The sequence below is a fragment of the Myxine glutinosa genome, chromosome 1 (genome assembly GCF_964187855.1).
Source record: "Myxine glutinosa chromosome 1, kmMyxGlut1.1, whole genome shotgun sequence".
Lineage (NCBI taxonomy): Eukaryota > Metazoa > Chordata > Myxini > Myxiniformes > Myxinidae > Myxine > Myxine glutinosa.
Genome location: NC_136261.1, coordinates 3,347,320 through 3,371,658, shown reverse-complemented (window position 1 = coordinate 3,371,658; position 24,339 = coordinate 3,347,320). Strand labels below are relative to the sequence as shown.

The window sequence follows — 24,339 nt, the reverse complement described above, 5'->3', positions numbered from 1 at the left end:
ATAAAACTCAACAATGCGTAAATGGATGTTGCTGACATTTGGAACATATTACCTCGATGTACAAAGCATTTACTTCTGAAATTTACAGCCAATTTCGTCCAGTAGAAGCCGAGAAACGTATTGTCGCGTGACTCCCCTCGGTTAATAACAGGAAATCACGAATGGCAATCGAGCTTACTTTGAGGCGACGATCAATGGCGGATTTGAGTATATATATATATATGTGCGGGGGAGGAAAGAAAGAGGAAGAAGAAGCGGCAAGCTTTTACCTGACTCTATCTCGCGGGGCAATCTTCAAACCTGCAGGAAATAAACTCAAGCAGGAACGGGTTTAGAAATGTTTGGGAGAATAATACAAGGGTTTATTTAATAAATATCGGGACAGGAAAAGAACGCGCCGGTAACTGAATATGACCTAAATTGGGATCCTACACACCTCACTTCAAATACAAGCATAGGGGAAGGATGAATTAAAGCAACCGTTGTGTTCTATCGTGGGGACTTAGCTCTGTCTGGCAGTCAGGAATCGTCAGGCTTGAGCACCATCGTCCAACGCGGCTCCGGTTGGCGCGAAGCGGGCCTCCCCACTCCCCCGTTCACCAGGCCTCGATGCGTCCTTGTTCATGCCCACAAGGCCCACCGAGCCACCCGCTCACCCCGGTCTCATCAGCTGGTGTGCCACAGGCCTTTCACGCGACTCGTACGGTCGCGTGCAGCTCGCTCCCCCGGCCGTGCCTGGCTCCGTCCACCTGGAATCGCTCACTTGTCCGGAACCAAGATGCGAGACGCGACAACAGAGGAATGCACAAAGGCAACAGGAGAAGAAGGGAAGAGCGTCCAAATCGAACGTACGACCACAAAAGGATCGCAAAACCGAGAGAAGAAGGGGACGTCGATGCTGGCGAGCCAAAATGTGCCCGTTCGCTATTGTGTCCAGAATCAGAAGAACAAAGGGAGAGAAAGAATATCTCGGTCCACGATCATTCACAATCGCATCCAACAACAAGAACAAAATGTCGGCTCGCGGTTTGTGATCTGGCTCGTCGTCTGACGTCACCGGCCCTTCCTCAACCAATCACCAGTCCTCCCCCACTCCGCCAATCGGCGACCCGCTTCTTACTCGCCACTTCCCCAGTCAATCACGAGTCCTTCTGGGCGTGGCTCTCGGCCTGTCTGTTCGATGTTTCATTGCCATGCTGGCGTAATGGGTAGCCGCTTCCGGTCTGTTCTTCCGGTAAGTCTTTTTGTGAGAGGGAAGTTTATATTACTGTGTGCGCTAATGGTGGGATTCCTAACCGACCTGTCTATGAGCGTTGCCATACGGGACAAATGGATGACCACAGAGGGAACGACACACCGGGGAATTAGCATAATCCCTTCAACTACTTAACATGCCCCGCCCCCTCATGGTGAGGACACATATCCAACTTATCCGACATCCGCGCTAGACAGGTCCTCTACTTATTTACATCGAGATGGTTCTTGCTACCCACGATCACCGGAGCACCTACCTCTACAGATCTACCTGAATCTATATATCCCCTACCCCAAAATTCATAATAGTATTTTCAGTCCCCATGTTAAAGTTGCACACAGAGAAACGATCCCTTATATCAAGGGATGGGTGATTTGTGCTTCTCTTGATTATTATATAGATTTGTATTATCCTGAGTTTAATTATAATTGTATGACCCAATGTTACGGATTCGTCACTTCCGTTGTTGTGGTTTTCATCCACTGTAAACATTTTTGATTCCATGTATTATTATTGTTGTCGTTTGAGGGAAATAGAAATTATTATTTTCAAAAGGTAAAAAATTAATGTTTGAAATGAAACCGGAACCGGACAACGACGAAGAGGGAGGAGAGAAAAGAAAGCGGAGCGAGTGAAGTCGGAGAAGCAGATGCTTCAAGGTCCTGAGCGAACGTTGTCGAACGAGAGTCGTTGGTGAACTTTCGGGTTTCCTGGGAAAGGGATTCCTGCGACAGAGTTATCGCTGTGACAGATCAACCTGCGTGTCAGGTTTGGCGGTGGATTCCGAGGAGAATTATCATCGTGCCGATACGTCTCGAGTACGGGCCGTCGGCCATTTTGACTCGCGCGCTTTGCTCATAGCGATAGGTCTTTGCTTCGCGTCAGCTGTTTTTTACCGCATTCAGACGTTTATCTGGTATATGTGTGTGTGCAACGTGAAGTTTGAATGGAAATCTGAGGTTCGCCGATTTGGAGCCATGAAACATCCCTACCCGAGGGTGTGATTTCCCAGTCGCCTGGAGGGCGCCTTTGGATTTCCCAGTCGCCTGGAGGGCGCCTTTGGATTTCCCAGTCGCCTGGAGGGCGCCTTTGTGCAGCTTTGGCCGCGTGACTGTGCCCGTCATCTGAACGGGATTCTGGTCTCGATTATACATCATTCTGACGATCGCTGGAGCGGATCGACTTTGGCTTGATGCTGGGATCGACTTTGGCTTGAAGCTGGGATCGACTTGGGCTTAAAACCGGAATCAACTTTGGCTTGAAGCCGGGGAAGGACATTGGGAATGTTCTTGGTTCACTCACTTGGAGCACAGTGAGTTATATATTACGCAACTGATGGTACCATCATAAGATATATATTGATTGTACTCTTGATTACTATTATTGTTGTGCTGTTATTCTTGTGTGATTTTAATACAACATTTGTTTGTTGATAACAATTGGTGTGGTTTCACCATTGATTTTTGACACAGAATAACACATTTTTCTGCCGTGACACCTCTCTGGGCTCGGAGGTACACCGTGGACAGGGGGTCGGGGAGGAGCACGGAACACCATAAACTAATCTGACTAATCAACTAAAACGACACTCTTAAAAGTCACAACGTCGACCGATATGCCTCCACCCACATTATTACATTATAATAATACTTGTACCAAGTTTTAATTTAAATACCTTCAGCTGTTCTCATGTTATCACATTTTTAACTGACATGACAATTTTTAACTTTGATCTGTTGATGCCATAATCCAATCAGTTCATCTTTGCATCATATATACTTATACCAAGTTTGTTCAAAATCCCATCACTTGTTCACAAGTTGGTGCGGCAACATAATTTTTACTTAACATGACCCCTGACCTTTGACCGCGTGACCCAAAAATCTAATCAGTTCATCTTTACCTCATCTTCATCATCATGAGTTCATCATCTTTACATGCACCAAGTTTGACTAAGATTGCTTCAGCCGTTCTCAAGTTATCGCTGTAACGGAAACCTATCATGGACGGACGGACGGACAACCCGAAAACATAATGCCTCCGACGACTTCGTTGGTGGAGGCATAATGAGCCCTTCATAAGCACACTCACCTTTGGAACACCTTGATAAATGGAAGCTCCAGAAGAGCATCAGTGTAGGGGCTGGAGCTGTGCGTGGGTAGTAGATGGTCGCTTAGAAGACGAATGTGCAAAGATGCCAAAACAGCGTGGGCCTCGTGGTGGGAAGATGCCACAGTCAACTGATCTAGGCTGGACCGCAGCCCGGCGAAAGGAGAGCACACGGCCAGGGCACGAAGATCAGCCGAGGTAATGTGCAGAATAGGGGGAAGGCTGAGTATGAGGTTAGAATGAGAGAAGAATGTGATTAAGGGATGGAGAGCGGTTCGAATCAAAATCAACAACAAAATTATGCCTTCATGGACATCAAATTTCCCAAAACACATGACCACGAGTGGAATATACATCGGCCAATACATCTAATTAATGGCTTTCAAAATAAATTCATTCATTTTTATTTCTGTGTGTCTGTCTCTGTCTCTGTCTCTCAGATCCAGATCGAGGACCCAAAATACTCGACTCAAAAGACCAAGTGGACCAAAAATACCCCAAGCACACAAAAGACTCCAAGGATTCCGAAGTCCCAAAATAAGAGTAATTATACCTCTTACATTGGAATTATAAATGGTGGCTTGCAAACTGAGCCTCAAGGTCGGTGTACTGAAGCGGTATTTTCAAAATCACAAAAATACAAGACACAGGGAGGTGAAATTTGCTGCACATGACGTGGAATGCGCGCAAGGTAAAACGAGTGTTCATTTATGTCTGTCGGATTGACGAAGTTGACTGCGCAGGGTAAGTATTCCATGAATAACATCTAGTTTTTTTTAATGGTTTCACTGTTGTGTTCATTTTATTTTATATCTTCCAACTTAAATTCCTTCACACCAAGCACCACAATTTTCGATGAACAGCATGCTCTTTGGCTCCGTCAAATGTAGCAATACATTAAGCCAAAAGAGAACCGCGTGTCGCAGAGCACGGCATATGGCAGTTCACCTCGTATAGCACAGCACAGCACCTCATATAGCACAGCACCTCGTATAGCACAGCACAGCACCAGGTGCAGCACAGCACCGCATATAGTACAGGACCACGTTTAGCACAGCACCGTGTTTAGCACAGCACCGTGTTTAGCACAGCACCGCGTTTAGCACAGCACCGCGTTTAGCACAGCACCACGTATGGCAGGCAAAGCAACGCGTGTGGCAGGCATAGCTAAGCGTATGGTAGGCATAGCAATGCGTATAGCAAACATGGCAATGCGTATAGCAGGCACAGCAACACGTATAGCAGGCATCGCAACGCGTATAGCAGAGCAATGTGTATAGCAGGCATAGCAACGCGTACAGCAGGCATCACAACGCATATAGCAGGCATCGCAACGCATATAGCAGGCATCGCAACGCGTATAGCAGGCATCGCAACGCGCATAGCAGGCATCGCGAAGCGTATAGCAGGCATCGCAAAGCGTATAGCAGGCATCGCAAAGCGTATAGCAGGCATCGCAAAGCGTATAGCAGGTATCGCAAAGCGTATAGCAGGCATCACGAAGCATATAGCAGGCATCGCGAAGCGTATCGCAGGCATCGCGAAGCGTATAGCAGGCATAGCAACGCGTATAGCAGGCATCACAACGCATATAGCAGGCATCGCAACGCATATAGCAGGCATCGCAACGCATATAGCAGGCATCGCAACGCATATAGCAGGCATCGCAATGCGTATAGCAGGCATCGCAACGCGCATAGCAGGCATCGTGAAGCGTATAGCAGGCATCACGAAGCATATAGCAGGCATCGCGAAGCGTATAGCAGGCATCGTGAAGCGTATAGCAGGCATCGCGAAGCGTATAGCAGGCACCGCGAAGCGTATAGCAGGCATCGCAAAGCGTATAGCAGGCATCGCGAAGCGTATAGCAGGCATCGCGAAGTGTATAGCAGGCATCGCGAAGCGTATAGCAGGCATCGCGACGCGTATAGCAGGCATCGCGACGCGTATAGCAGGCATCGCGACGCGTATAGCAGGCATCGCGACGCATATAGCAGGCATCGTGACGCGTATAACAGGCATCGCGGAGCGAATAGCAGGCATCGCGGCGCGAATAGCAGGCATCGCGGCACGAATAGCAGGCATCGCGACGCGTATAGCAGGCATCGCGACGCGTATAGCAGGCATCGCGACGCATATAGCAGGCATCGCGACGCGTATAGCAGGCATCGCGATGCGTATAGCAGGCATCGCGACGCGTATAGCAGGCATCGCGATGCGTATAGCAGAGCAATGCATATAGCAGGCATAGCAACACATATAGCAGGCATAGCAACAAATATAGCAGGCATAGCAACACATATAGCAGGCATAGCAACACATATAGCAGGCATAGCAACAAATATAGCAGGCATAGCAACACATATAGCAGGCATAGCAACACATATAGCAGGCATAGCAGCACATTTAGCAGGGATAGCAACACGTATAGCAGGCATAACAACGCGTATAGCAGGCATGGCAATGCATATAGCAGGCATAGCAATGCATATAGCAGGCATAGCAATGCGTATAGCAGAGCAAAAAGGATAGCAGGAATATCAACGCGTATAGCAGAACAACGCATATAGCAGAGCAACGCGTATGGCAGAGCAACGCGTATGGCAGAGCAAAAAGGATAGCAGAGCAAAAAGGATAGCAGAGCAACGCGTATAGCAGGCATCGCAATGTGTATAGCAGGCATCGCAACGCGTATAGCAGGCATCGCAACGCGTATCGCAGGCATCGCAACGCGTATAGCAGGCATCGCAACGCGTATCGCAGGCATCGCAACGCGTTTTGCAGGCATCGCAACGTGTTTTGCAGGCATCGCACCGCATATAGCAGAGCAACGTGCACAGCAGAGCAACGCGCACAGCAGAGCAACGCGCACAGCAGAGCAACGCGCACAGCAGAGCAACGCGCACAGCAGAGCAACGCGCACAGCAAAGCAACGCGCACAGCAGAGCAACGCGTACAGCAGAGTAACGCGTACAGCAGAGCAACGCGTACAGCAGAGCAACGCGTATAGCAGAGCAACCCGTATAGCAGAGCAACGCATAAAGCAGATCGACATGTATAGCAGAGCGACGCGTATACCAGAGCAACGCGTATAGCAGAGCAACGCGTACAGCAGAGTAACGCGTACAGCAGAGCAACGCATAAAGCAGAGCAACGCGTATAGCAGAGCAACGAATAAAGCAGATCGACGCGTATAGCAGATCGACGCGTATAGCAGAGCGACGCGTATAGCAGAGCGCCGCGTATAGCAGAGCGCCGCGTATAACAGAGCGCCGCGTATAGCAGAGCGCCGCGTATAGCAGAGCGCCGCGTATAACAGAGCGCCGCGTATAGCAGAGCGCCGCGTATAGCAGAGCGCCGCGTATAGCAGAGCGCCGCGTATAGCAGAGCGCCGCGTATAGCAGAGCGCCGCGTATAGCAGAGCGCCGCGTATAGCAGAGCGCCGTGTATAGCAGAGCGCCGTGTATAGCAGAGCGCCGTGTATAGCAGAGCACCGCGTATAGCAGAGCACCGCATATACCAGAGTACCGCGTAGAGCAGAGCAGAGCATTGCACCTCATACAGCACAGCAATTAGGAAATTGCGACTTTTCTTTCACTGGTTATTAGGCTGTTAAATACTCCATTCAATTGATTTTATAACCTTTAAAAATTCCACCAATATAGGCCACTTAAGAGTTTTTATTTACACCCTTGAGAGTCCTGGTGTGAGGTACTGAGACAGAAAAGGGAGTTTGAGGATGTATAAATGGTGTGTAACCACAGGCATGAAAAACCCACCACTTGTTTGAGGTCGAAATGTCACAGCGAAGGAAGCTCTTCACATCTTCATGCCAGGCGAGATGCCAAGAGAGTCGCAAGCTGGCAACGATGTGAGGCACAGTGAGGGGGTCGTCGACGGAAGGTCCCGTTGTGCGGTTGGGACTCACCAAATGGTGAGTAGAACATTTGAAGGGCAAGCAGAAGCTGCAAGGAATACAGAGCATTGGTGAATGCCGTTCAGTGTGTTTCGGTATTATCTTTTATTTCATCGGGCGAAGGGACTCGTGATATAACCTCGATCACAGAGCCAATGAGCGTTTTTGCCAACCTTTCATTTCTATAACACAATTATAGCATGAGCAAAAACACACGAGGATTGGTGGAAGTGGAGTTCACAATGGTTTCTTTCAGGCTCAACATGTAATGTTTCACAAGGAAAATGGGAATTTCAAGAATTGGCAATGGAATATTTTGTGGAGCTTTGGTCTCAGCTGAGATCTGCAACAAGGCATCGTTGATATCTCAATAAACAGATGAAGAAATTAAAATTGGTGGTGCTCGATTGATCAGAAAATATCTAAAATAATATGATTGTGTCCATCTCGATGGATCTGTCTGTCCTGCATCACTGACCATGAGAAAGACATTTGGAGAAGATCTCTATCTGAACTCTGAAGCACCAAACTTCCGAAACGTATAACCAACAACGTCTTGCAATGCTGCTCTCGCCATCTTTATTAACAACTTTCATTCTATTTGATCCAATCGAAAATAGACTTCCCTCTGAAGGGGACATGGCACTTCAAGAACAATTATCATGGGGGTTTTGTTGTTGTTGTTGTTGTTGTTGTTATTATTATTATTATTATTATGCTGATAATGTAGACAATGATATCACTGCAAAGCTTCCAACAAAACCCAATTTCGTTTCATGACATGAATGACACACACAATATGACATTTTGCACAAAAATTTTGGTTGTCAAGGTGTCCATCCGGATTGACATTCAGGTACGATTTACAAAGTGGACGAACTAGTCACGAACACTCAAACTTTATAAGTTGTTTCTTTATTGTATTTGGACAAACTGAGCCAGTGGTGAAGAGATTAACATCATTCTCACAAAATGTGATCCTGGTTTGGGAGGGGTCTACACTACATCACAAACCCTAATGACCACCACAGAACTTGACGATGTCTATACTATGCCAAAAATTTAATTTATACTGTGCTTTCTATGCACCGCATATAGCATAACACTGTTATGTACAAGGGTTGTATGTACAGTGCATTCAGAAAGTATTCAGACCCCTTCACTTTTTTCACATTTTGTTATGTTGCAGCCTTATGCTGAAATCGTTTAAATTCATTTTTTCCCTCATCAATGTACACTCAATACCCCATAATGACAAAGAGAAAACAGGATTTTAGAAAGTTTTGCAAATTTATTAAGAAAAAACTGAAATATTACATTGACATAAGTATTCATACCCTTTGCGATGACGCTCAAAATTTAGCTCAGGTGCCTCCCATTTCTCTTGATCATCTTTGAGATGTTTCTACACCTTCATTGGAGTCCACCTATGGAAAATTCAATTGATTGGACATGATTTGGAAAGGCACACACCTGTCTATACAAGATCTCACAGCTGGCGATGCATATCAGAGCAAAAACCAAGCCATGAGGTCGAAAGAACTGCCTGCAGAGCTCAGAGACAGGATTGTGTCGAAGCACAGATCTGGGGAAGCCCACAAAAAAATTTCTGCTGCATTGAAGGTTCCCAAGAGCACAGTGGCCTCCATAATTCTTAAATAGAAGAAGTTTGGAGCAACCAGGACTCTTCCCAGACCTGGCCGCCCGGCCAAAATGAGCAATCGGGGGAGAAGGGCCTTGGTAAGAGAGGTGACCAAGAACCCGATGGTCACTCTGGCTGAGCTCCAGAGATCCAGTGTGGAGATGGGAGAAACTTCCAGAAGGACAACCATCACTGCAACACTCCACCGATCTGGGCTTTATGGCAGAGTGGCCAGACGGAAGCCAAACAGTTCAATCTTGGTTTCATCAGACCACAGAATCTTGTTTCTCACATTCTGAGAGTCCTATAGGTGCTTTTTATCAAACTCCAAGCAGGCTTTCATGTGTCTTTCACTGAGGAGAGGCTTCCGTCTAGCCACTCTGCCATAAAGCCCAGATCGGTGGAGTGTTGCAGTGATGGTTGTCCTTCTGGAAGTTTCTCCGATCTCCACACAGGATCTCTGGAGCTCAGGCAGTGACCATCGGGTTCTTGCTCACCTCTCCTACCAAGGCCCTTCTCCTCCGATTGCTCAGTTTGGCCGGGCGGCCAGCTCTAGGAAGAGTCCTGGTTGTTCCAAACCTCTTCCATTTAAGAATTATGGAGGCCACTGTGTTCTTGGGAACCTTCAATGCAGCAGAATTTTTTTTTTAAGGCTTCCCCAGATCTGTGCCTCGACACAATCCTGTCTCTGAGCTCTGCAGGCAGTTCCTTCGACCTCGTGGCTTGGTTTTTGCTCTGATATGCATTGTCAGCTGTGAGACCTTATATTGACAGGAGTGTGCCTTTCCAAACAAGCATTCTGAGTATTGCGCTGCAATACATGTCCCCTACCGGCAGTCTGTCGTCCGGAAAACTGTTGGGGAAATTACCAAAGTTCAAAGTGCCATAACTTTGTCAAAAATGATCGAAACGTCATGAAGTTCGAACCTGATCTGTAACTTATCATGAGGAAACCATGTACCAAGTTTGAAATCATCAGCATTAAGAGTTTAGAAAAAAAGTCCGGAAAACTGTTCTTTGCGTGACGGACGTACAGACTGACAGACGGAGGGACTGAGTGCAAACCTATAGTCCCCTCCGGTGTACAACGGTAGGGGACTAATAAGCCCGCAAGGTCGCTCCGTGGAGCAGCCTGCACGTATTGCACTGTGTGTGAATTATATAATTACAAACTCACGGTCTGAGGTAACTCGGCTAAAGATTATCCGATTTGCACCAAATAAAGTTCATGAGTGGTTGCACAGACCCCTACTTCTCACTAAAAGTGGAAAAATAATGTAAATCGGAGTTAAAATAAGCCCGCAAGGTCGCTCCGTGGAGCAGCCTGCACGTATTGCACTATGTGTGAATTATATAATTACCAACGCACGGTCTGAGGTAACTCGGCTAAAAATTATCCAATTTGCACCAAATAAAGTTTATGAATGGTTGCACAGACCCCTACTTCTCACTAAAAGTAGAAACAGAATGTAAATTGGAGTTAAAGCAAGGAATATTAACAGCTTTGACTTACCGCACTCCAAATTATAGTCCGGAAAACTGTTGGGGAAATTACCAAAGTTCAAAGTGCCATAACTTTGTCAAAAATGATCGAAACGTCGTGAAGTTCGAACTTGATCTGTAACTTATCATGAGGAAACCAGGTACCAAGTTTGAAATCGTAAGCATTAAGAGTTCAGAACAAAAAGTCCGGAAGACTGTTCTTTGCTTGACAGACTGACAGACTGACTGACTGACTGACTGACTGCAAACCTATAGTCCCCTCCGGTGGACACCGGTAAGGGACTAATAATGTCCAATCAATTGAATTTACCACAGGTGAACTACAATCAAGGTGTGCAAACATCTCAAAGATGATCAAGAGAAATGGGAGGCACCTGAGCTAAATTTCAAGCATCATAGCAAAGGGTATGAATAAACCCTGGTGTTGGGCTAGCGGCTAGGGTGTCAGCTTAGGATCCTAGGATCCTGGGTTCGAAACCCGGTCGATCGCTGAATTAACGCCAGGGGGGTTGACTCAGCCTGTCATCCTTCCGAGGTCGGCTAATTGAGTACCAGTTCACTGGTAATTCCCTGCTTGTCGTTAAAGGCGGCAAAAAGGGTTGGCGTCAGGAAGGGCATCCGGCCGTAAAACATTGCTTCAAAAAGGGGACCGAAAAACAACAACTACCACGGTTCCCGAAAAAGGCCAACCCCCGCTTGCGGGGAAAAAATGGCCTCTAAAGGTGGTTTTTTTTTGTTTGTTTTTTTTTATAGCAAAGGGTATGAATACTTATGTCAATATGATATTTCAGTTTTTTCTTTTTAATAAATTTGCAAAACTTTATAAAATCCTGTTTTTTCTTTGTCATTATGGGGTATTGAGTGTAGATTGATGAGGTAAAAAATGAATTTAAACGATTTCAGTATAAGGATGCCAACCGAGAATGAAGGTGTGGAGGTTGAAAGAGGTGACAGTAAGGGAGGCATTAAAAGAGAGGCTGAGTAGGGTCGAGGCTGATGTGGTTGAGCTTGAAAGTGGTTGGATGTCGATGAAAGCTAGTCTGTTGGGAGCTGTTGGTGAGGTATGTGGATGGACAAAAGGACCACCGAGGCACTCGGAAACATGGTGGTGGGATGATGAAGTTGGAAAGAGGATTGACAAGAAGAGGAAGAAGTTCAAGGAGTGGCAGAAGGCAAAGGGTACGGGGGGAGAAACAGCAGAGCATGAAAGTTATAAGGCAGCCAGGAAGGCTGCAAAGAAAGAGGTAGCAAAGGCGCAGGAGACATGTAGGAAAATGTTCGGAGAACGCTTGGATTCGGAAGAGGGTCAGAAAGCAGTATTCAGGATTGCAAAGCAGATAGCGAAAGAGAGGTGTGATGTGATGGGGGTGAGTTGCTTGAAGGATGAAGTGGGACAAATCGTTGTCGACCCAGATGGAATTAAAGGAAGATGGAAAAGATATATGGAAATGCTGTTGAATACAGAGAATGAATGGGATGGCAACGTAGAGAGTAACCCTGTTTTAGGACCGGCAGAGAAGATACCTGAGAAGGAAGTTGAGGAAGCGATAAAAGCAATGAAGGGTAGAAAAGCGGGAGGGCCGACGGGAGTTGTGGGAGATATGTTGAAGGCAGCAGGAAGTTGGGGTGTGAAGAGAATGACAGAGATCTGTAATCTGGTGGTGAAAGAAGGCCGCATTCCAGTGGCTTGGGAACTGAGTACCCTCGTCCCTCTATACAAGGGGAAAGGTGACCCTCTGGAGTGTGGCTCGTACCGAGCGATAAAGTTATTGGAGCATGGAATGAAGGTATTGGAAAGGGTGTTGGAGAGGAGGATAACGAAGAAAGTGAAGATCGACGAAATGCAGTTTGGATTCATGCCAGGAAGAGGAACGACAGACGCGCTTTTCATTGTGAGGCAGTTGCAGGAGAAGTACATGGAGAAGAGGAAGAAGTTGTTTCTTCGGTTTGTTGATCTGGAGAAAGCATTCGATAGGGTACCACGCAAAGTATTGACATGGGCATTGAGGAAGTTAGGAGTGGAGGAATGGTTGATCAGAGTAGTGATGGCAATGTACAAAAGGGCGCGCACAGCTGTAAGGACGAAGGACGGGAACAGTGGTGAGTTTGAGGTGAAGGTGGGAGTGCACCAGGGGTCAGTACTAAGTCCACTACTATTTGTAGCTGTGATGGAGGTGCTGGCTCAGAACGTAAAGGAGGGTTTACCGTGGTTGTTGTTGTATGCAGATGATCTGGTGTTGATTGCGGAAAGTATGGATGGACTGAAGGAAAAGATGAACACGTGGAAGGAATGTATGGAGACAAAAGGTCTGAAGGTGAATATCGGAAAGACGAAGGTGATGGCAAGTGGTAAAGCATGTGGTGAGGTGGAAAGAACTGGGAAGTGGCCCTGTGCTGCGTGTAGGAAGGGTGTCGGAGTGAACTCCATTCAATGTACAATGTGCGCTGAGTGGGTTCATCAAAAATGTAGTGGTCTGAGAGGGTCATTAACCAGTGTGGCAGCTACATTCAAATGTAAGGTGTGCACAGAGGGAGCTGCAGATGGAGGAAATGTTGAGTTGGATCTTGGAGACGGCGTGAAGCTGGAAGGTGTGAAAACATTTTGCTACCTCGGAGACATGCTGAATGGAGAAGGTGGATCAGACTCGGCAACGGTTGCAAGAGTGAGATGTGCATGGAAGAAGTTTCGGGAACTGAATGGCGTGCTGATGATGAGGGGAGTGTCGTTGAAGCTGAAGGGAAAGGTGTATGCTGCATGTGTGAGAAGTGTTATGATTTCTGGGAGCGAGACATGGGTAATGAACGTAGAGCAGCAACGAAGGTTGGAAAGGGTGAAAATGCGAATGGTTCAGTGGATGTGTGGAGTATCTTTGAGAGAGAGGAAGACAAATGATGAATTGCGAAAGATGATGGGAATAGAGCCTGTGATTGATGCTGTGAAGAGGAACAGGTTGAGATGGTTTGGTCATGTGTTGAGGAAGGATGAAAGTGACTGGTTGAGAAGAGTGATGGAAATGAATGTAGAAGGAAACAGGCGACGGGGAAGACCGAGAAAGACTTGGCTAAAGATGGTGGAAGAAGAAATGCGGGCAAGGGGGTTAACAAGGAGAGATGCAGAAAATAGGGCAAAATGGAGAAGATTGTCATGGGGACCGCAAGGCTAACCCCTGCTCTAGCAGGGAAAATGGCCTTTAAAATGCATGTTGTTGTTGTGATGCAACAAAACAAAATGTGAAAAAAGTGAAGGGGTCTGAATGCTTTCTGAATGCACTGTATATTACAATTTATACCGTAAAGTAAAAGGGTTTAAATCATGCCAAAAATCTAATAAACATGATGATGCACAAGGGTTTATATCATGCCAATAATGTAATAAACTTGATTATGTCGAAGGGTTTATATCATGCCAAAAATCTAATAAACATGATGATGCACAAGGGTTTATATCATGCCAATAATGTAATAAACTTGATTATGTACAAGGGTTTATATCATGCCAATAATGGAATAAACTTGATGATCTACAGGTCGCACAAGATCTGCCTGCAACCCTCTTATGGTTAAACTGCCAAAATCAAGACTCTCTGCTCACCTTCACTCCTTCATTCCTCTTTTCTCCTGCCTCTGGAACAAACTCCCTCACTCTCTTCAAACCCACTCCTCCATCCAGGTCTTTAAAACAGCTGTTCACCACCATCTCTTATCTTCCCCCATCCAAAACCTTGATCTTTTCTACACCCACTAATTTCACCCCAAATCCACTTTTTTGAAATACCAACTTCTTTCCTGGAAGTCCTCGGTGTCCTTGTGTTTATACTTCTCCCACCCGCACCCCCCCCCCCCCCATTTCCATGCCGCATCCCCCCAAGCCCTCTCCCTCCCACACATTCCTGATGTCCCTGCTCTCAAATGTTGTGTTTATGTGCCTCCCCTTTTCTCCCCATCTTGTCTACCGCTCCCCTATTTATATACTTTGTTTGTTTGTCTGTTTGATTTGTTTGTGTGATAAATGTTAACTCTTTCACGAGCCTCGATTCTGTATTTAAAAAAAAAAAAAAAAACCTAGAAGGGTTTACATCATGCCAACAATGTAATAAACTTGATTATGTACAAGGGTTTATATCATGCCAATAATGTAATAAACAATGTACAAGAGCTAATATCAGGCCAATAATGTAATAAACTTGATTATGTACAAGGGTTTACATCATGCCAATAATGTAATAAACTTGATGATGTGCAAGAGTTTATATCAGGCCAATAATGTAATAAACTTGATTATGTACAAGGGTTTACATCATGCCAATAATGTAATAAACTTGATGATGTGCAAGAGTTTATATCAGGCCAATAATGTAATAAACTTGATTATGTACAAGGGTTTAAATCATGCCAATAATGTAATAAACTTGATGATATACAAGGGTTTATATCATGCCAAAAATGTAATAAACTTGATGATGTAGAAGGGTTTATATCATGCCAATAATGTAATAAACTTGATGATATACAAGGGTTTATATCATGCCAAAAATGTAATAAACTTGATGATGTAGAAGGGTTTATATCATGCCAATAATGTAATAAACTTGATGATGTACAAGGGTTTATATCATGCCAATAATGTGATAAACTTGATGATGTACAAGGGTTTATATCATGCCAATAATGTAATAAACTTGATTTTGTACAAGGGTTTGTGTTATGGCAAAAATGTAATAAACTTGATAGTCGAGAAGGGTTTATATCATGCCAACAATGCAATAAACCTGATTATGTACAAGGGCTTATATCATGCCAATAATGTAATAAACTTGATGATGTACAAGAGTTGAGATCATCTTACTATAATTCACCAAATATCCGTCCGTCTGTACGAAGGTACCGCAAAAACGGCTTAACCGATCGAAACGATATTTTGTGTGGATAATCCTGGGATCTCCAGGAGTAAAATAGGCTATTTAGTTTTCCTAATTTCAGCTTTGGTCTCCAGTATTCTCAGGTTTGGACTCCAACATTAATCCCTCCCCTTGTCCCTTCCCTCCCAAACTCCCCCCTCACCCCTCCCCTTCAAATCTCCCCACCCTCATTGCTTCTCAATTTCCCCCCGCTCACTCCCCCTCCTCAAAGCGTCCTCCCCGCTTCTTCCCCCCTTCAAACTCTCACCTCCATCTCCCCCAACCTTCTGCCTCGCTCTTCCCCCTCCTCAAATAACACCTCATTGTGGCTCACCCAATCACCATCAAACCTTTTGTCCGCCCCATCCTTCCCTTTCTCCGAGCTATTCTGAAATCTCTGACACACCTTCAACAGCTCTCCCTACCTCTTCCACCTCTTCCACATCTTACCCTACCCCTCCTCCCCCCTGTTCTGTATCTGATGCTCCCCCTTCCTCTTCATTAACGGTATGGACCTCAAACATCCGGGGCCTTCGTTCAAACTTAACCGATCTCTCCATACAGGTTGCTTCTGTCAAACCAGACGTGATCTGCTTAACAGAAACTTTCCTCCTTTATGATGTCTCTGATTCCATAGTATCTCTCCCGGGCTACTCCCTCCTCCGGTATGATAGACCTGAGCCTCGTCCTGGAGGCGGGGTTGCTATCTTTATCAAAAACTCTCTTCCTCACTCGCCCTGCACTGCACTCTCTCCACCTCACCCCCAGGAATACCTCTGGCTACGGCTTCCCCTTCGCTCCCACCTCTTGTTCATATGTGTGTTGTACCGTCCACCAAACAGTGATGACTCCATCTACATCTCGCTGTCTGATGATATGGACCAACTTCTATCTACTCATCCCAACTCTCTCTTCCTCATATGTGGTGATTTCAACTGTCATCATGCCAGTTGGCTGGGTGTGGGTACCTCTCTCACCAGCCATGGCTCCTCAGCAAAGGACTTCTGCGACTCACTGGGACTGACACAATCTGTCAATTTCCCGACCCGGATCTCAGTCAACGGAACATCTTCTCTTCTGGACTTGGTTATGACTAACTTCCCTGAAAATGTCTGCTGCTCTTCTTCTGCTCCGATCGGAACATCTGATCATGTCCTTGTTAAAGTGGACATCTCTCTGACCATCCTCAGGGAGCCTGCTCAGCGTCGACGAGTCTGGCATTTCACTCAGGCCAACTGGCACGGTCTTCAAGCAGCCATCAATCATCTGGACTGGTCTCCCATCTCTACCACCTCTGACATCAACTCATCCTGGGAATTCTTCCAAAGTAAATTGCTCTCTCTCATGCACAGATTTATCCCATCTCGTCTTCAGTTGTCATACCCTTCCTCCCGTCCATGGTACACGGAATCTTGTGGTGAGGCTGTTGCCCAGAAACAACTTGCCTTCGTCTCCTGGAAAGCAAATCCAACGGAAGGAAATCTCATTTCCTTTCACAAAGCCCGAAACAAGTGTGTGTCCACCCTCAGGAGAGCCAGGAAACAATATCTCTCCGTTCTCAAGACCGAACTCTCTTATCTGTCTCCCTCTTCCAAATCCTGGTGGCGTCTGGTCAAATCCGTTTCTGGTGTTTGTTCCCCCTCCATCCCCTCCCTTACCTCAAACGGCTACACAGCTGACTCCGCACGTGAAAAAGCTGAATGCCTCAACTCTGTGTTTGCCTCTAAATCTTGTGTCCCAAACCCATCCCTCTCTGTACCCACCATACCCAGTCGTACCCTGCTGCTCCTGGACTCCGAGTCCTTTCCTCCTGACAAGGTGGAAAAGTTTCTGTCAACCCTCGACTCTGATTCTGCAACTGGACCCGACGGCATCAGCCCACGGGTCCTAAAATCCTGCTCTGCTGCTCTATCTCACCCTCTCTCTGTTCTCTTCACCCTCTCTTTTGCTCAAGGTCAACTGCCATCTGCTTGGAAATCAGCCAACATCACCGCTTTGCACAAAAAAGGTGCAAAAACAGATCCTAGCAACTACAGACCAATCAGCCTTCTCCCAATTATCAGCAAAGTCATAGAATCCATCATTGCTTCTGATATGAAATATTTCCTCTTCTCCAATGGCTTGATCTCTGATCATCAATTTGGTTTCAGACCAGGTCACTCTACTCTGGACATGCTGCTTCTGCTGTCTCAACAATGGATGGAGGTCCTCAATGCCAAACAGGAAATTAGAGCTGTCTCCCTCGACATATCACGTGCCTTCGACACGGTCTGGCACCCCGCTCTGCTCACCAAACTCTCCTCCTTTGGTATCCATGGAAATCTCCACGCATGGCTGGCGGACTTCCTCTCTAGTCGTCGTCAACGTGTGGCCCTGAATGGGTTTCTCTCATCTCCTCTTCCTGTTCAGGCTGGAGTTCCCCAAGGCAGTGTTCTGGGCCCCGTGCTTTTTCTGGTCTTCATCAATGATCTCTCTGACTCTCTCGAAAATCCTCTCTATCTCTTTGCTGATGACTCCACTCTCTGCCGCTCCATTCCTCTTCCCTCAGATCGGCAGTCTGCTGCCTCCTCACTCTCTGAAGACCTGGACAAAATCACAGACTGGTCAAACAAGTGGAACATGTCTTTCAATCCTGACAAATCTCACACTCTTACTATGTCTCTCCGAAAAGATCGACTGGACAACCCTCCCATCTACTTTCTCAACAATCCTCTCCAAGAAGTTCTGTCGCTCAAGATTTTGGGTCTCACTATCTGCCATGATCTTTCTTGGGAAAACCACATTTCCAAGCTGGCCTCCAAAGCCAGTCGCCGACTGGGCATCCTCCGTCGTGCGAAGTCCTTCCTCGGCACACCTGAGCTCCTCACCACATACAAGGCTTTCATCCGCAGCTCAATGGAATACTGTTCTCCCCTATGGGCCGGTGCTCCTGCCTCACACCTAGCTCGGCTTCACGCTGTTGAAACCAAAGCTTTCAGAATTATTGGAATCTCCCGCGATGAAGCTATCTCTGAGGGCCTTTCACTCACTCACCGCAGGCAGGTAGGTGGTCTTTCTGTCTTCTACCGACTCCTCTCCGGCCTTGCACCCCCAGCTCTCTCTGTGCTCTGTCCCCCAAATATTCCTACAGGTCGCACAAGATCTGCCAGCAACCCTCTGATGGTTAAACTGCCGAAATCTCGGCTCTCCGCTCACCTTCACTCTTTCATTCCTCTTTTCTCCCGCCTCTGGAACAAACTCCCTCACTCCCTTCAATCCCACTCCTCCCTCCAGGTCTTTAAAACAGCTGTTCACCACCATCTCTTATCTTCCCCCATCCAAAACCTTGATCTTTTCTACCCCCGCTAATTCACCCCAGATCCACCTTGTTTGAAATTCCAACTTCTTTCCTGGAAGTCCTGGCAGTGTCCATATGTTTTATACCTCTCCCACTGCCCCCTTCCCACGCCCCCCCCCCCCAAAGCCCTCGCCCTCTCTCAGATCTCTCGATGTCTCCATGTCTCTCGGTCCCTGCTCTCAAATGTTGTGTTTGTGTCCTTCCCCCTCTCTCCCCATCTTGTCTACCGCTCCCTATGTTATATGTTTTATGTGTCGGTTTGTCTTTCTGTGTGATTAATGTTCGCTCTTTCACGAGCCTCGATATTGTATACAAAAAAAAAAAAAAACATAACATTCACGTTCGCCTAACGTCCATTGTGACGATGTTCTCATTGTGACGATGTATGTGTTCACGGTAGTGTTTGACGTGACGGTGCGAACGTAATTTCGTAATGTTTTTCGTTTCCTAATCCTTTAATGAACGTTTAATGTTCAATGAACGTTCAATGTTTAATGAACGTTTAATGCCCCTCGATGTCCGGGGCCGCACGCGTGCTACACTGGACGGGCCAGTGTGTAACCTGCCCTTCGCCGTCAGGCTCGGGTAAACCGCTGAGCCCCATCCGTGATGGGGACTGGGGCTTGAGACAGTGTCCTTCATTAAAAGTATCATAAACGCTGTCTCCTTCGATCTTGCCAAGGCCATAACAGCCGTAACGTTTAATCTCTACATGAGAGAATTCCACATTGCTATTTGGGCGGTGAATATGCTCACAGATCGCTGTCTCCATCGATCTTGCCAAGGCCGTAACAGCTATCGGCTCAAAATCCTTTTAACTGTTGATTTGGTACAGTTACACGTATCGGGAATTTGGTACACGTATCGGGAGTACATACAACATAGCGACTGTGAACACGATTATCGATCACAATTCACGATCACGATCATCACGATCATTGTGTATCGATCACGATTTGAAACACGAGGGAATAATATTTACCGATATGAACAGTGATGTGGCTTTTATTGAAATTCTAAAGATACTGTTTAGATTTTGATGACTTGCATGTGATATGATTCAACGGATGTTTATATAATCGTTTAAAATAAATAAAAAGCCTTCAATTTCTGATATTTTAACTTTTCATTTGGGCTTCCCAATTGAAGCACCGTCCATTGGGCGGGTACCGTTGCTAGTGCCAATAATGTAATAAACTTCATGATGTGCCAGGGTTTATATCATGCCAATAATGTAATAAACTTGATGATGTGCCAGGGTTTATATCATGCCAATAATGTAATAAACTTGATGATGTGCCAGGGTTTATATCATGCCAATGATGTAATAAACTTGATGATGGAGAAGGGTTTATATCATGACCAATAATGTAATAAACTTCATGATGTGCCAGGGTTTATATCATGCCAATAATGTAATAAACTTCATGATGTGCCAGGGTTTATATCATGCCAATAATGTAATAAACTTGATGATGTGCCAGGGTTTATACCATGCCAATGATGTAATAAACTTGATGATGGAGAAGGGTTTATATCATGACCAATCTATATATATAAAGTAGAGTTGGCCTCTGTGTCTGTATCCTGATCTATCTACGATCTCTAAGATCTCGAGAACCCGTGGACGGATTTGCGAGCGGAAAGTACTGTTCGACTCGGGATGGTCCCAGGAATGTCACGGAGACATAAACATTAAAAAAATTTCGGGTTTTAAAATTAGCGTATTATTAGCACTAGCAGAAGAGAGAGGGATTCGAAGGGAGGGAGCGCAGCGCTTCTAGCGCTTCTGACTACAGCACACCTTAAAATTAAAAAAACTTCGGGTTTTAAAATTAGTGTGTTACGCGTAATTAGCGCTAGCAGAAGAGGGAGGGAATCTAAGGGAGGGAGCGCAGTGCTCCCTCCAGCGCTTCTGTTAGCGTAATTAGCGTATTTCGGAACGTTAATTTTTCAACTTCATTATTCGGAATCAGTACGTCCCAGAGAACCTTCGTAACGTTAATTTTTCAACTTCATCCGATTGACATGGGACCAACGGCATGTGACAAAGAGTGAAACATACAGGCTACATTTATTTGACGACAATGAGTTCCGACTTCCGACCTCGGTGGGATGACAGGCTGAGTCAACCCCCCTGGTGTGAAGGGGGAGGAGGAGGGGAGGGGGAAGAGAAGGGGAGGGGAACGAGGGGGAAGGGGATGGGAGGGGGGAGGGGGAGGGGGAAGGGGGAGGGGGAGGGGGAAGGGGGAGGGGAGGGGGGGAGGGGAAAGGGGGGGGAGGGGAGGGGCCCTTCTTCCCCTGGGCACCCCCGCACCCTTCCCTCCCCCCTTCCCCTCCCCCCTCCCCCCCTTCCCCCTCCCCCCCATTCCCCTCCCCTCCTCTTCCCCCTCCCCTCCTCCTCCCCCGCTTCCCCCTCCCCCCTCCCCCCCGTTCCCCTCCCCTCCTCTTCCCCCTCCCCTCCTCCTCCCACTCCCGTGCAAAGCCGGGTACCTCTGCTAGTAATGTAATAAACTTGATGATGTACAAGGGTTTACATCATGCCAATAATGTGATAAACTTGATGATGTACAAGGGTTTATATCACGCCAATAATGTAATAAACTTGATGATGCAGAAGGGTTTATATCATGCCAATAATGTAATAAACTTGATGAAGTAGAAGGGTTTATATCATGCCAATAATGTGATAAACTTGATGTACAATAATTTATAGCATGCCAATAATGTAATAAAGTTGACGATGTCCAAGGGTTTATATCATGCCAATAATGTAATAAACTTGATGATGTACAAGGGTTTACATCATGCCAATAATGTAATAAACTTGATGATGTACAAGGGTTTACATCATGCCAATAATGTGATAAACTTGATGATGTACAAGGGTTTACATCATGCCAATAATGTGATAAACTTGATGTACAATAATTTATAGCATGCCAATAATGTAATAAACTTGATGATGTCCAAGGGTTTATATCATGCCAATAATGTAATAAACTTGATTATGTACAAGGGTTTATATCAGGCCAATAATGTAATAAACTTGATTTTGTACAAGGGTTTATATCATGCCAATAATGGAATAAACTTGATGATGTGCCAGGGTTTATATCATGCCAATGATGTAATAAACATGATTTTGTACAAAGGTTTATATCATGCCAATAATGTAATAAACTTGATGATGTGCCAGGGTTTATATCATGCCAATAATGTAATAAACTTGATGATGTACAAGGGTTTATATCATGCAGATAATGTAATAAACTTGATGATGTACAAGGGTTTACATCATGCCAATAATGTAATAAACTTGATGATGTACAAGGGTTTACATCATGCCAATAATGTGATAAACTTGATTATGTACAAGAGTTTACATCATGCCAATAATGTGATAAACTTGATGATGTACAAGGGTTTATATCATGCCAATAATGTAATAAACTTGATGATGTAGAAGGGTTTATATCAGGCCAATAATGTCATAAACTTGATGATGTACAAGGGTTTATATTGTTACGGACGCGGCTAGGATGTTGTTTGCCGAGGGATGGCCGCCGCGCCCGAACAGTTACCCCGACTAACCCGATTCCTGAACGTTGGCCAAAATCGCGCCACAGATATTCAATAGGGAAAAGACAAAGGCGACACGGATGTGAAGAAGAAGAAGAAGACAAAAAGGTTTTTGCAATACGAATATAATTTATTACTATGTACAGGACCAAAGAAACCAAGGAAGAAGGAAAGATAAGAAAATAAAGCAGAAAGAGGGACGGACCAGAAAGACACAGTGAAAATACTAGCTTAACTAAACAGGCTTAACTTATTACCCAGGACAGAACAAACAAAACAAACTCACATACGCAAAAGGATCGAAGGGCAGGAATCGTTTGGAGGGATGAGCAGGTGGAATCACAGGGCACAGCGAGCAGGTCCACTCCGGGCGGGAAGCGAGGAGCCGGCAGCTCCTTGTATTCGGCTTTACACCGCACACCGGCAGGGTCACTCGCTGCCCCGTCACGGCTTCACGCGACTGGTTGAAACGGGGCTGGTTGAAGCGGCTCTTTGTCAAAGGCTTTTCGTATCTCTCACGCAACAACCACACAAAGGCTTTCCGTATCTCTCACGCAACAACCACCCAAAGGCTTTCCGGATCTCTCACGCAACTCTGGTGCAACTCTCAACTCTCTCCCGGTGGACTGCCAACCCTCTTACGCACCTGGACTCATCTGCCGTATCGCTGGTGTATCTTCTTACAGCGATCGTCGCACCCTTGTCCCATACCTTCAGCGCGGGTGTGACACGCCCTCCTCGGTTTCGGTACCGCCCTCCCCCCCGTGCTCTGTTTCGTGACCTTGTATGGCAATCCCACGGGCTTGTCTCCTTATTTGGGCATGGCGCCGACGGCACACCCCTCGTGGTGAGCCACGGGCTTGTTTCCTTATTTGGGCATGGGGCTGAACAGCCCCGCCCTTCGTGGCGCGCCCTGGGCTTGCCTCTCCCTGGCGACCCCGCCCCTCCTGTTCAAACAGAGCACGGTGCACATATTCACTATAGCAGCGAAATGAGAGGGTGCGCACCCCACGCTTGTGAACTGCTTTACCCAGAGATGGAGAGTTTGGCTGGGAAATGGAATTATTGAAGGGGAGCTATTCTTAATTGATTCGGTGCAATGGAGTATTAATTAATGGAAGCCAAAGCCTTAGCCTAATACACAGAATAAAGATATAACTACTGAACAGGGATATATGGTGTCCTTCGTGTATGTTTTATGGAATTAACTGCGGGAACGCCCTTTGACCTTTATACACAGACTGGAGGCCAGGAGGGTCCAGAATAAAGCAATAATAAAAAAACACAATAAAAAACTCAATCCTCATATCCACAACACTGCACCCTCCTCCTCTTAGGCACGTCCCGGGCCTCTTACCTTAACTTTTAGTGGGGCACGTAGGTGTAGTTCCCTCTACATTTAACCTGACCCTGAGTGTGACAGTTTTAAAACATAAATAAATATGTCCCGCTGCTCCATTGCACCCTGCCTAACAGATTCACGCCCACAGCTAACCGAATTGCGGAATGGTCTTCAAACTATACATTTACGGTGGGGGCGCATTCTTTACAATGACTACTTTATTTACAAAACGCAACCCAGGACCTGTGATCGTTCTTTTGGGGGGGGGAGACAGTCTGCCCTGGATCGATGCACCATGAAAGCACCCAAAAACGCACCAATACACCCTCAAGCACCAATCGGTGCACAGTCATCACTGTTCAATGAATAAAAAATAAAAACAACAAACCCTGGTGCTGGTCTTCCTCTTCGGCTCCCTCTGCTGGCTATTGCTCTCTTCCTGATGTTGTCATCTTCTTTGCTGGTGGCCTATTTGGATTAAAAAATGCACCCAACGTGTCCATTTTTATTTATTTATGGCCCACAGGGCCGACTACGTGCGGTTCACCTGTGGGGCATCGGTGCCCTGTGACCAAGGTCCGCCAGCAAGATCTTGGGCCTTCATGGCCGGTTCCAGCAGAGGGGCCATGCCCCAACCCATGGGGTCCATAAGTGGTGCTCAGCCACAGACATGTGGTCCATAATGTGGTGCATCGATGCAGACAGCTGGTTCTGGGAGTTCCGGGCGCACAATGGCGGACTCCCGCACGCTCCCC

At 46.3% G+C, this 24,339-nt stretch overlaps 1 protein-coding gene across 1 annotated transcript in view; it reads right to left on the bottom strand.

Moving 5' to 3' along the window:
* Positions 1 to 24,339, bottom strand: part of RTTN (rotatin) — a 362,213-nt gene that overhangs the window by 157,004 nt on the left and 180,870 nt on the right. Inside the window, exons 25-26 of the mRNA XM_078776353.1 lie at positions 7,144 to 7,329; positions 3,347 to 3,586 (exon numbers count right to left, since the gene is read on the bottom strand). Of these exons, the coding sequence (XP_078632479.1) occupies positions 3,347 to 3,586; positions 7,144 to 7,329 (426 nt within the window). The remainder of the gene's footprint in view (positions 1 to 3,346; positions 3,587 to 7,143; positions 7,330 to 24,339) is intronic.